This window comes from Pleurodeles waltl, chromosome 6, assembly GCF_031143425.1.
Source record: "Pleurodeles waltl isolate 20211129_DDA chromosome 6, aPleWal1.hap1.20221129, whole genome shotgun sequence".
NCBI lineage: Eukaryota > Metazoa > Chordata > Amphibia > Caudata > Salamandridae > Pleurodeles > Pleurodeles waltl.
The window spans coordinates 54,071,020-54,085,406 of NC_090445.1; the positions used below are offsets into that span (position 1 = coordinate 54,071,020).

General features: G+C 43.2%; 1 protein-coding gene across 1 annotated transcript in view; it reads right to left on the bottom strand.

Moving 5' to 3' along the window:
- Window positions 1–14,387, bottom strand: part of LOC138299181 (E3 ubiquitin-protein ligase TRIM11-like) — an 89,215-nt gene that overhangs the window by 25,994 nt on the left and 48,834 nt on the right. The window contains exon 4 of the mRNA XM_069237278.1: window positions 11,653–11,675. Coding sequence (XP_069093379.1) covers window positions 11,653–11,675 — 23 coding nt within the window. The remainder of the gene's footprint in view (window positions 1–11,652; window positions 11,676–14,387) is intronic.

Sequence of the window (14,387 nt, forward strand, 5' to 3'; positions counted from 1 at the left end):
AGCACATGTAAAAAAAGGAATATTTAAATAAACAAATGAATCGCCAAATATACCTGTGACGGGTTCTTTATCCCAGGTTGAAGGGATATTGGATTAAGACGACAGACACGTATTCACGGGGTTAACTAATTTATTTCCGTTACGGTTCTAAGATAAATTAATCCTCTTTTCACAATGTCAGGGTTGGTTTAGTCTCTCAATGAAAATAATAAAGTCCCTTATTTATTTATTTTCTCTTTCAGGGTTCGGATAAGGTTCCTGGTGGGGTCTGGTCCGGCTTTAAGAAGGTTCTGGTCCTCCCATATGTCAGCGGCCCAGGTTCCCAGAATGAAGAAGAAAAAAAAACAGGTAAGTGGGGATTAAGTAAATAGGTAGAGTTATTTAGGTTTAGTAGGGTGGTGGGGAATAGGTAGGAGTGCAGGGAGGTGAGGGGTTACTTTTTACCACGTCCTTCTCCCTGCCCAGTGCGTTCGTGGAGCTCCCCTTTGTTTTGGTAGCAGTTATTTAGGGTCGGGTCTCCGTGAGATTAGAGGGTACAATGGTTTCCCTTTTACACCGTCTCCCCTTCCTTATAGGACCTCAGCCCCTTCCCCTTAGTTCCCCGTAGTCCCAATAACCACCCGGCACCCCACTCCCACTTGCGGTACGATCGTACCTCTGTAGGCCACGCCCCTCCAGGGACGCGGCCGGCTTCCTGACGGTCTCCCGACTTCACCGGGTCAGGGGCGGGAGGCTCCCTGCGTATCGCTCCTCTTCCACGTTGCTCGTCTGCCTCGCGGGGACTCGCTTCGTTGTGGTGTCCGGTTTGCCGTTCGTCTTCCTCTCGGGTTGCTCTCTGAGCGTTTCGCTTCTTCGCGTCTCCTGGGTTTCCGGCAGCGTCCTTTTTTTAAATTTTCCCTCCGGCGTGCATGACGTTTGACGTCATGACGTCCAGAGCTCCTCGGGTGCCCCCGGGGTATTCCTCGTCAGTTTCCGCACTTTCCTTAAAACCGGCGTCGGGAGACGTCCGGTTACACATCCCCTCACTTGAATGGGGCTGTTCGAGTCCCACAGGTCCCGGAAACCGGGATAGATAGTCGGCCTGACCCATAAGGTCACCTGGGAGGTGGCAGACCTGAAAGGAGAAAGGTTGAAGCTCGATAAACCACCTCAGGATGCGATTGTTGGTATTTTTAGATCTTGAGAGCCAGGTAAGGGGAGCATGATCTGTATACAATAGGAAGGACCTGCCCAAAAGGTAATATTGGAGGCTTTCGATTGCCCACTTAATGGCAAGACACTCCCGCTCGATAATGGGATATTTCTGTTCCCTGGGAAACAGTTTACGGCTAATAAAGACCACGGGATGGCTTACTTCGGTTTCATCTTTCTGAAAAAGCACGGCTCCCAATCCTACGTCGGAGGCATCCGTTTGAAGATGGAAGGGTTTATTAAATTCAGGGCATTTTAAAATCGGTTAAGTAGTGCGGCATCTCTGCAAGGTACGATAACTATGATATTGACCCGGGCTTAGTCTCGTAATGGTTTTGGGTTGTCCCTTTCTCAGAAGGTCAGTCAGGGGGGCGGCCAAGGTGGAATAATGGGGTATAAAGCGTCGATAGTATCCTACCAGGCCTAGAAAAGAACGGACCTCCTTTTTCGAGATGGGAGCCTCGATGCGTAGGATGGCTTCAATTTTGTTCATTTGGGGTCTCAGTATACCTTTCCCTATGTGATAGCCCAGGTAAGAGATATCATTAAAGGCCAGTCGGCTCTTAGAAGGGTTGGCTGTCAGTCCAGCCCTTCGTAATGCTGTAAAGATTTTTCCTATATGCGTTAAATGGTCTTCCCATGTCTCGCTAAATATGACGATGTCATCCAGATATGCGGCAGCGTATCTGGTATGAGGTCGTAGAATGGTATCAATGAGACGTTGGAAAGTGGCGGGTGCCCCATGTAACCCGAAAAGGAGAACATTAAAAGGATATAGTCCGGAGGGGGTAGAGAAGGCCGTTTTTTCTCTATCTTCTGGGGCCAGTGGGATCTGCCAGTAGCCTTTTGTCAAGTCGAGAGTAGACATGTAGTGGGCTTTCCCCAATTTCTCTAAAAGTTCGTCTACTCTTGGAAGAGGATACGTGTCAAACTGGGATATAGAATTGACTTGTCTAAAGTCAATACAAAAACGTATAGACCCATCCGGTTTGGGTACCAATACCACAGGCGAACACCAGGGACTTTGAGAAGGTTCTATAATATCTAGGTCTAGCATTTTCTCCATTTCACTTTCTACCAGAACCTTCCTAGCTTCGGGGATACGATAAGGGCGTAACCGCACTATCTTGTCAGGAGGGGTTATGATCTGATGATGTACCAATCTGGTTCTACCGGGTATCAGGGAGAACATCTGAGTATGTTCATCGAGGAGTTTGTTTAACTGCTTGCGCTGTTGAACCGAGATGTCTGTATTTATGACCGGTACCTCGCGTCCAGTAGGGCGATCAGTGGGGCACCATCCTACCTCCAACTCCTTAACAGTGTTAACCAGACATCCTCGGACCGGGTCGGTCACAGGTTCTTCCCATTTTTTTAGCAGATTAACGTGAAAGATCTGTGACCTATTGGGACTATCGGTGAGCTGAATTTTATAGGTCACAGGTGTTATTATTCCTGTCACGTTATATGGTCCCTGCCACTTTGCTAACAGTTTGTTGTCTGAACTGGGGAGAAGCACTAACACCTTATCCCCTATGGAAAAAGACCTCAACTGAGTATTCCTATCATAATACCTTTTCTGTTTCTCTTGAGCCTTCTCCATGTGTTCCCTTATGTTTTCCCACACCGTGTGTAGGTGGTTTTTTAATTCCTGGGTATATTTCAGAAGGGTCTTTTCCCCTTCCTCCTCCTCCCATAATTCCGCTACCATGTCTAATAGGGTCCTGGGTTGTCGTCCGAACAACAGTTCAAACGGACTATGGCCCGTAGAAGCTTGCTCATGGGTTCTGACAGCGTATAATACTAAGGGGAGTTTCCTATCCCAGTCTTTACCTGTCTCGGAGATAGATTTCTTTAGAAGATTTTTCAACGTCCGGTTGTACCGTTCCACCAGGCCATCCGTCTGTGGATGATAAACCGAAGTCCGCAATTGTTTGATCCCCAAAAGTTGACATATTTGTGTCATTAAGGAGGACATGAATTGGGTCCCTTGGTCTGTTAAGATTTCTCGGGGAAAGCCGATTCGGGAGAAGAACCCTATCATGGCGTGGGCAACGCTCTTGGTGTTAATACTACTAAGAGGGATGGCCTCGGGGTACCTTGTGGCGTAATCCACCAACACTAATATGTAACGGTATCCTCGGGAAGAGGGTAGGAGAGGACCAACGATGTCCATTCCTATTCGTGAGAAGGGAATATCTATGATAGGAAGGGGTTGTAAAGGGGCTCTTCTCCTTGTACCAGGATCAATCATTTGGCATTTAGGACACTGCTGACAGAATTTCCTAATCTGAGAAAAGACACCCGGCCAATAGAACCTCCTCAACAGATACTCCTCAGTTTTTTCCCTCCCATAGTGGCCACCCCCTGGCTGACTGTGGGCTAGGTGCAGAACTTGTTGTCTATAGGGTTCGGGGACTATCAATTGATTCTTTTCTTCTCGGTCATTGCTAGTGACTCGATATAATAGATTTTTAACTATTGTGAACGATGGGCCTTTATCTTGGAGGGTCCGGGCCCGTGCACTTTTCCACGCATGAACCAAACTTGGATCTTCTCTTTGGCAGCTCCGGAAGGGGGGAAGGTTAGTAAGGGTAAGAACCGGTGTAATTACCCTCTCTGGGCTCGAATTTTCTTTTGCGTAGGCTTTTCTGGTTGCTCTTTTTTCACCTCGGGAGGGTTTGTACCGGTCTAACGGGGACGGTATAGGTATGTTAGAGAAGGGAGCATTTTTCCACCATGTGTTCATTTCTTCAGAATGTCTTGTACTATCTAGAAGCTCCGAATTTTTTTTAAAATCCGTTCCTATAATAGCTTCTTCCACTAGTCGTTCCACTACCCCCATCCTTATGGGATTTTCTTTTCCTTCCCATGACAGGGTTGTCCAGGTTAGGGGATACTCTTTGGTTTCCCCATGAATACAACAGATGGACACAGTAAGACCGGCAGTAAAGGTAGGGTTAACAAGTAGATCGGCCCGGATTACGGACTGACTGCACCCTGAATCAATGAGGGCCAGGGTGGGTCTTCCATTGATAACCAGTCTCTTCTTATATGGGGTTTCTTTTCCCCCGGTATAAAAGACTCGTCCCCTAGTAATTCCTATTTCCATTGGTTCTGGTTTTTCGGTTTTTAGGGGGCAAACCCGGGCTATATGTCCCCATTCACCACAACTAAAACACTGTGGCTGTTGAACATACGGCTTTTCAAATCCTCGCGTTTTTCCAGTATCCTCGTTGGTTCTTCGCCCCGCCGATGAGGATGAACTGGGACTCGGTCGAATGGGGCTAGGCGTTGACCGAAGGGGGGGGACCTTGAATTCGAGGGAGCGGTGAAAGGCACATGCTAACTCGATGGTGGTGTTAGTGTCTGGGTTTGGGTGTTGTTTGATCCAGTGACGTGTGTTGGGGGGTAGGGCGTCTAGATACTGTTCCAAGAGGACGATCTCGATGATGTCTTCCCTATTAGTCCCAATGGGACCTAACCATTTGAGACCCAAATCTTTGATCCGGAAGTATAGGGCTCGGGGATTCTCGGAGGGTCCCCACTTGGCTTTTCTAAACCGGACTCAGTAGTGTTCTGAATCACAACCCACCCGTTCCAGGATGCTTTTTTTAATGTCCTGATAGGGAGTTATTCCGTCTGGGTTCACCGCTTGATAAGCCGCTTGGAGGGTTCCTGTTAATAATGGGGCTATATATTGGCCCCATCGCTCCTGGGGCCAGGTAGCGGAAGTGGCAACTCGCTCAAAATTGGTAAAGAAAGCATCTGGGTCTTCGCCTTCCTGGTACCGCTGTAGGACCGAACTGGGCACATTCGGATGTACCCGGGTGGCAGCAATGGTATCCGTGAGATTTTTGATGGCAGTCTCATGAACCAATTGATTTTTGGCCATGATAGTGGCCTGGCTTTTGAGCGCGCTTTGCAGGGCCTCCCTTTCCACTTTAGCCTCCTTCTGTTGCTCTTCCCACACTATTTGCAGATGCCTCTGTCCCTCGGCCAACTGCTGCATCATATCTGATATTGTGGGTTTATCCTCCATGGTCTTGGACTGCCTGTCGCCTGGTCCAATATCCCACTTCTGACACCACTGTGACGGGTTCTTTATCCCGGGTTGAAGGGATATTGGATTAAGACGACAGACACGTATTCACGGGGTTAACTAATTTATTTCCGTTACGGTTCTAAGATAAATTAATCCTCTTTTCACTATGTCAGGGTTGGTTTAGTCTCTCAATGAAAATAATAAAGTCCCTTATTTATTTATTTTCTCTTTCAGGGTTCGGATAAGGTTCCTGGTGGGGTCTGGTCCGGCTTTAAGAAGGTTCTGGTCCTCCCATATGTCAGCGGCCCAGGTTCCCAGAATAAAGAAGAAAAAAAAACAGGTAAGTGGGGATTAAGTAAATAGGTAGAGTTATTTAGGTTTAGTAGGGTGGTGGGGAATAGGTAGGAGTGCAGGGAGGTGAGGGGTTACTTTTTACCACGTCCTTCTCCCTGCCCAGTGCGTTCGTGGAGCTCCCCTTTGTTTTGGTAGCAGTTATTTAGGGTCGGGTCTCCATGAGGTTAGAGGGTACAATGGTTTCCCTTTTACACCGTCTCCCCTTCCTTATAGGACCTCAGCCCCTTCCCCTTAGTTCCCCGTAGTCCCAATAACCACCCGGCACCCCACTCCCGCTTGCGGTACGATCGTACCTCTGTAGGCCACGCCCCTCCAGGGACGCGGCCGGCTTCCTGACGGTCTCCCGACTTCACCGGGTCAGGGGCGGGAGGCTCCCTGCGTATCGCTCCTCTTCCACGTTGCTCGTCTGCCTCGCGGGGACTCGCTTCGTTGTGGTGTCCGGTTTGCCGTTCGTCTTCCTCTCGGGTTGCTCTCTGAGCGTTTCGCTCCTTCGCGTCTCCTGGGTTTCCGGCGGCGTCCTTTTTTTCAATTTTCCCTCCGGCGTGCATGACGTTTGACGTCATGACGTCCAGAGCTCCTCGGGTGCCCCCGGGGTATTCCTCGTCAGTTTCCGCACTTTCCTTAAAACCGGCGTCGGGAGACGTCCGGTTACAATACCCTAACAGTAACCCGGGGAATTTAACTCTGAATTATACAGGTTATATTTTTCACTTAATTCATGCCCCACGTGTGTTTCTAATCTGAGGCCAGAGAATCCCTTAGTGGTTTTATACGTTTCAAACGTGGTGCCCTTCAAACATTTGTGTCTACTTGTTTGACCCCCTATAACGCTAACTCACCGCCACGGCGCAGCTCTCCTGAACTGTGACAGGGATAGTTGCAGTCTCTGGTGTCGTTTCCGCACTCTGACTGAAAACACTCTTCTTCTGGCTACCCGGTCTCTGTACGTGCTGCTTCTTTGTCTCCTCCCATAAAGCCTCTTGCGTCTTCCTCCTTTTTGGCGTGTTCGTCCTGTCTGTGGTTCTTCTCCTCCGCGTCTCCACTCTGTGTTCTTCCTCGCTCCTCCTTCCCAGGTCTTATTGTTCTTTCTCCTTTTCTCTCCTTATCTGGATCACTTCCAGTTTCTTTCCCTCCCTCTTCCGGGTTTAAGTCAGTGGGTGGTTCTTTTCTTATCCATTTACTACCCTGTGGGAAAACATCTGGATCTTATGTCAGTGTCTCCCTGACACTATTTCTTCTATTTTCTTCCTCTAGGTGGGTAGGCTGGTGATTCTCAGGCGAATAACTACCACTCACTAGTAAGGTAAGGAGTGGGGTCGGTTAGCTGACATTTCACATGCAGATTGATGTATTTTCACAAATCTTTCCCAAAAACGTTCATCCACCTCAGCTCCTTCTTCGAAAGTTTCAGGGTTATCTGTCAAGCGGTGGCCAAGAGAAAAGGGGGTTCCAAAAACACAATTTCTCCATGCAATTTTCCATAAGAAAAGTAATCACCAACACCACGAAAACAGCTGAACCAAATTAGACCAAATTTGGCAGAGAGCCAGATTTGAATCAGAAAGTGTGCTTTTGGTGTTAATGTTCATAGTTTTTGAGAAATTAAGGTTAAAAAACATTGTTTATCTGGACAGTTGGGTTCACAGGAGGATCTTGAGAGTCCCGTGATCACACAACTTCAGATAACATAGCATTGTGATTGGCAGAAAGCAAACTTCTTATTCCTGTCAGCTGCCTCACTCTTGCATGTGTGAAAGGCTTCTGCAAACTTCCACAGGAGCTTGCAATCTGACTATATGTGTGTGCAACATGAAAAGAAATACTGCAGCTGCCACTTCAGGACACCACCCCCTTATAAAGTCTACATCTCCCTTCTGGAAATTTCTGTCTAGCAGCCCATCACTGATGTAGAAGGAGTTGTATAATGAGTAGCAGGGCTTCTATTGATGAAATTAGAAAGACTATTTTTGCTCTTAAAAAGGGAAAATCCGGAGCTCTGTCCCCAAATGAATTCTCCAGACGGTACCCTACAGGTACCTTTTCAGAGGCTAATATGATAAAGATGTTATACTGCATAAAAACTAAAGACTAATTTCTTGTTCAATTTGGATTGAAAGATTTTTCCTAAGTTAGTAGCTATGACATTGGAAATGTTTCTCCCTAAATTAATTGGTAAGGAACATTCTGGATTTATAGCTACAGCTTTACTACATCTTTGGATTGCAACAATGTTTTAGACTGAATTAAATGGAATTCAATATACATAACGTATTATATACTTAAAGTTTTGAAATGGTTTGGCCCTAAATTTTAAGATTTCCTTTTTTTTTACAGTTTCCTGAGGCATGTGTTTTAGTCAATTGGAGCATAGCACCTTATTATCCATTAACAAGAGGAATGAGACAGAGCTGTTCTCTCTCACTGATCTTGCTTGTTGTAAGTTTGGAACCTTCCTACTAAAGAAATTAAGAAGTTTTATTTTGGGGATAATTCTTTAAAATTATTAGCATATGCATATTTCTAACCTTATATACCTACCATTCCTGTTTTTGTAGAGGAGATTTTGGGATAGAAGTTGTGAGAAGTCAGAGGTTTTGCCATTGAATACGTGTAGTCATGAACATATGTTTGAAGATTTTTGGCTAGCATGGAGAAATATTAAAATTAAATATTTTGGTATGTGCTTTTCAAGATTCATTACAGAAACCATTAAAACTAATTTAAAATATGTTATTAAAAAAACGAAAATCATTTAATAGAAATAAACTCCTTTATATCCATCTGGGTGGGGGGGTTAGAAACCAAATATACCATATCCCACTATAAAATATATTAGAGTAATGGTACGAATTACTCTACCATAATTGTTTTAAATAAAACCTGACCAGCCTCTAGCCACATTTTTACACATTTATAAGAAAGCTTGTAATGCACTGCTCTTTCAAAATTAAAGCTTCATGAAACACACAAAGTAAAATGTCCATACTTCTATGGATATAGTACAGATTTTTCTCTCTGTCAAGCTTGGCCTTGGTTTTCCCTTTCTAGGTATTAGAAGCCTAAGAAAATTTGTCTTCGAACAATCAATAATATGAGAAGCTTTTGTCATCAAAGTTGAACACTCTTCTATGAAAGATCAGGTAATGAGTTTTCTAATACATATAACAAATGTGTTTGGATTAACAGGAGAACAATCAACTAGTGTTTCGTTAATTCAACTACTATTTAGTGGTGGATCTGGTTTAATTTTTCCATATTTAAAAGAGGTATACTTTTACCAGGCGTGTTCAAATCGATATATGAACATACTGCCTAGTCTTGAAAAGACTGAGCACCTATCAACAGTACCTACTTCCATAAATAAAATATGTGATTTATTTGTTGATCATCCTAAAGCATTTACTTATATGAGAATAATACTTGAGAGAAAAACAAAATTGAAGAATGGGAACAGGATATAGGTATTAAACAGTGAATAGATATGTGGGAATATATTTGGTTTCAAATGTATAATATGTCCCATGTGGTAAATTCAACACAAACTTTTTATTTCTTCTATACAATAGTATGATTTTGAATCCAATATTGTTCAATAAGACTAAATGTAAATGTTGGTCTTGTACATTTGACAATGCTGGCAATGCTGAACTACCACTTATGAGTCACTACTAGTTGTAAACCAGCAAACAATATAAAGCATACTAATGTTTGTATTTAATTTAAAGATCTATTCATGGGTAGGCTAGTTACAAAATAGGCTTGAATATACTTCAAGGGTAAACATGACTAATATACTATTAGCTATAACATGTCAGCAAATTGGAAAAATGCAACAAAGCTATAATTCAAATAAAACAGATACAAATAGTTTTCCAAATCTATCATCATACAGAAAAATAGTATTGGTTTCGGCTGCATTTACTGAATACTTCTCAAAATGTAACTCAGGATTGCTTTAATTCCATTTATAGATGACAACAGAGTTAAATCACCCCACGTTTTATTAGTTTAATTAGCCGTTCGATATCTTTGTTACTTTGACAGAACATATATTGCTGATATAGCAATACATTTTTCTTGCTTTTTTTCATGTAATCTTTAACTTTTCTCTTTTCTATTATACTAGAAACTTAAACTGCTTACTGTTATCTATAGATATTTTATTTGAACTGTAAAGGTGTTTTGATAGATTAATTGCTTTCACATTTCCTAACTTTTCGATTTATCAGTCAGATTTCATGAACAAATTTGATAAACCAGAATATAATTTACTAAACTGTCTTTGTTTCACTAACAAGGCATTTTCAAACCTTAAAAACTATATGTACAAAACAAAGCTGCCTTGGAAATCCTGCAGCAAGTGTGCTTGGTTACAGGTCTTACCAGAGATTACAAGCACTTTACCAGAGATTACCTACTGTGAAAAAGAGGATGGTTTTCTGAGCAGAGGATAGGTCCCACTGGCAAGCTCTTCAATCTTACAGGAGCAGCCCCTCCTCCTACATGTCGCTGTCAAGTAAGAAGGTACATAAATCCCACATATGTCACCAGATGCACAAACGTACATGGCAACACCAGAAGTGCCATAAGTGTTTCTTCTAGCTAGCAGACAGGCCAAAGGATAGGGGATGGGGTATTGTTGTCAGATATTCTGGACAGTTCTTGTTTACTACTGTTATTGAGCTAGTTAAGTTACTAAGTTACTTTCACTATACAATTAATCATGAAATAGTAATTTAACTATGGAATAGTATCACCATAGCCCCAAGTATATTCCCAATAGGGTCAGTTACACCGACTAATTAGAAACTTCAAGTAACCTCATAAGATGCAAAGGAGGGAGAGAAAAACCTTAGCTATGAGCTAATCAATGCATTTCACAAAAGACAATCAATATACATTTTCCCTGTGTTACAGGAAAAAAATGTGCCTTGCAATATTGATTCAACCACCACCAATCATTTAGTTGCTGCATAGTTTTGGGAGGAAGCAGTAGCCACAAGACACTGCAGGGGTACACATTGTATGTACCCAGAGTCCAGCAACGCTACACAAAACATGTGGAGCTCCTCTAGCGGGTCAGGCAAAAGAGCAAGGTACCCATGGTGTTCACACAATGGAAGAACTGCCGCTCAGGCACAATCCTGGGGTCTGTGCTGTTTCTCCAGTCCGGCTGTGTATACAGCAGAGTTGTAGAAAACTCAGTGCATATGTGTGTTTGGCCGGCCATCTGAGGCCGGTCAAATACACATGCGAGCTTAGTGCAATCTTCCATCCTTCCCCCTCCCACCTCCCAGTGGCTCAGCCCCGCCCCCTCCCTGCACCTGCTGGCTGAGCCAGCAGATGCAAAATGATGGGAAAAAAAATGATAACAAGCTATTGTTTTATTTTACATCTGCTGGCTCAGCCAGAGGGGCGACGCCCCTCCTCCACTGCGGAGGAGTCACCTCTGCATGGACCATAATCAAATCATTGTGCATCTTAAGATATCAAACAAGAGACAAGCACTTCATTTGCCAACTGCCTCTTAGGCCTGTAGGGATGAATGAATAAGTTACAAACCATCCATCAAGTAACATTTATCTTAAAGATCTGAGTAGTGAGCAAACTCCTAGCATCAACAGCGATCCTCACTGGTGTCAGAAGTGAGGTGAACAATCTTGGCATCATGGTGGATCTGCCTTTGTCATTCGCCTGTCAGGCAGTCCTTACAGTAAAGCTTGGCATTAGCCATTTTAAAGCAGTAAGAACACCTTCTCAATCCTAGAGTGTTTTCAGCCACATCCTTGCTACAGTCCAGACAGGATGGACCTAAGGCATCTACCTGGGACTCTGGGAATTTGATGTCAAGGCACAAGACGCAACAAAACAGTGCAACCTACATCCCTACTAGAAGACATCTGTAAATTTATATTTCTCTGGCATGTCACATTATGAACTAAAAGTAGAAGATACCTTATTTAGGTGAACAAAATGCCTGAAAAAAACATATCCCATAATAACAAGGAGGAATATGAAATCAAAGGGAAATCTTGATTACACTTGAGAATAATAAACCGTACCTGCTCAGGATGATCTGCACATCCTACAGAGAAAAAGGTAAAGGAGACAAGATAAATATTAATTCCTCGCAGTTATGAGCAATGATATCCATTTTTAGGATACGCTGAGCTGCTATTGAAGGATAGAGTTATTTTGTGACTAATGGGAAGACTCTTTCATCAGTATTGAGCCACCAGTCAACCAAGGAGTTATCACCTGAGGTAAATGAACGTTTACAAAACATGTCACTCATTATACTAGGTTATTAACCACTGACTAAGAACCAGCTTGACACAAACTTTAATAAAGAGAACTTACAAGGGAGAAAAGAGCAAGGTCTCAAGCTGCTTCATGCAAGCAAACGACAACAGTTGCTGCTACTAGTAAAGGAAAATGGTTATCACATGAAGAATCCAGAGGCCCAAAGAAACTTCACCCACTCCTCCCTCCTTTTAAAAGAAGAGTCATTGGAGACACATAGAGGGTAAGTCATGCGTTCATGAATTATAGTAAGGGCATCACCGTGAGCGTAAAATATACAAAACAAATTATTAGCCATCGCTACATCTCACTTTTGTCCAATAGTCTTATTTAGGCCCTGAAAGTTATTTTCATAATTTTTGGTTGCAAGATGAGTCATTGTAAAGGAAGATATAAAAAACAATACCATAATATTAACATAACACTAACTTGGCCCTCTGATTGCTTTATGTGACTGCACGGGCAAGCTGTGCTGCCATGGTGCTGTGGTCAGGTGGGTGCCGGGGTCCAGCATTCTTTAGGGGGCAGGCATTTTGGTAATTTTCTCTAGGTTGTACTGTGCCAGGCCTGTGATAGCACCCGGGGTTCTCTCTTCTACACGCTTCCTCTGGGCCCTGGCAGTGTGACAGAGCTCCTATGGATCAGGGTCTCACCTGCCTTTTTCCTGGTTCCTCCCTTAAGAAGAGGCCATTTCACTTCCACTGGTTTGTGCTGGGAAGGCTTTTTCCAGGCTCCTACATTGTGGGAGACCTGGCATTCTACATCGAGGGCTATGGCTGGCCTGTACTTTATCCACTTGGATTATCTGTGCTCTGCTGGCCAGGTTTGAGGCTCTCAGGGTGTGGCTGAAGTACTGCTGGACGTTTGCATCCATGGCTTCTTGCATGGCCCTTTCTGCCATCCTGGGAGCTCTATGGTTCTGGACTGGGTGTTTTGTGACTTGTCTCTCAACTTTCTCTCTGCCATCCTGCACTAGGTGCATCTTTTTTTACTGTTGCTGCTGATGCCTGTTTTGCCCTGTTCCCCTGGACTCTAATCTGGTGATGCTGTTGTGCAGGTGAAGTGGTATGCTAGAATATGTAGGAGAGAAGTGAGAGTGAACAAAGCTCTCCAGGCATAAGTGTGAGCTTCTGGAGACCTTTTAACGAGGTAGCACAGAAGACTCTCGTCAGAAGGGGTACCAGGGAGTCTTGAATGCCAGACAGCAGAGCATTACCAAAACAGAGTCAGAAAGAGCTAATGACTGTACGGCTCAACTTTCTGGGTGGAGACCAGCATTTGCTGCCAGTTCCTGGGTCTACCATTTTGCCTGTTGTTAGTACTAAAAGTCTTAACTAAATAGTTCATAGTTGTTGCCAGGCACATTTAGAGGCAGGAATTACAGGTCTATCTTTATCTACCCTGATCCCAACTACTGGTTTCCTGTCAATGTTAAAGAAAGTAAACTTGATATCAGTGGAAAAGAACCTGACAATAATGCTGTGAAATGGGCCTCAAGACATCTTGTATGTATCCTCTCACCACAGTCCATCGGCAGATATGGCCTTCTGAGGGCTGTTCACACCAGTGGTTCTTAACATGATTTAATCATTACTAGAACCCAGGGACCCTCATTGAATCATTACTGCTATCAGGGGACCCCCACTGAGTCATTACTTGAAGCCAGGGACCCTGGCCTGATCTTTTTTGATGACTTGAAAACCAAAACAATACACAAAAATATAAAGTAAGCATTCGTCAAGCGAATACAAAAATGATGAAGTATTTTATTTACTTCACAAACAAGCATGAAATATATTTTTTTAATTTTAATGAAAAAGCTGGAGTTTGTCCAAATTCTATTGAGGCCGCACATCATCCATGCTATATTCTGTTTGATGCACTACCACTGCTCCCACACATCACTTTGGGACACAAACTAAAATGTCAGCCTCCAATGTCAAATTTATTCACATTTAGCATATGTTTTAAACTTTACATTTTATATTATTCTTGGTGGATATGGTGGAGAAGTCGATACATTAAAGGGAACTTTAAAAGAAAGCGCTTTTACATTATATATTTTTTTATATTTTTATATTATACTTTTGTAGAAATTAAACGCAGCACTATTTTAAAATTATGTATTTTTAGATTGAAAAACAATTTACTGCTGTATTCAAAGCTGTGTGGATTTCTTTTCCATATTTTATGTAGGTCTAAAGGTTTACTGAATTGCTTTACTGCTACTGAAAATGCTGCGTGTTCTTCATTTCAGGTATGCTTTTGGGTCTGAAGGTTTAATTTTGGATGGAAACAGAGCATATGGAGACATAATTGTATTATTTTCTGTGCGCACCAATGCAGTGGTGCCTTATTGTGTTCTTGCCTTTCTTTAATACCGCCAATAAAAAGCTTGGCAACTTAATATATCTATTTTAGTAGTGAAGGCAACTTGAAACGAAAGCGCTGCTACATTGCTAACTTGTTGTTAATGTTACTATCAGGTTGCATT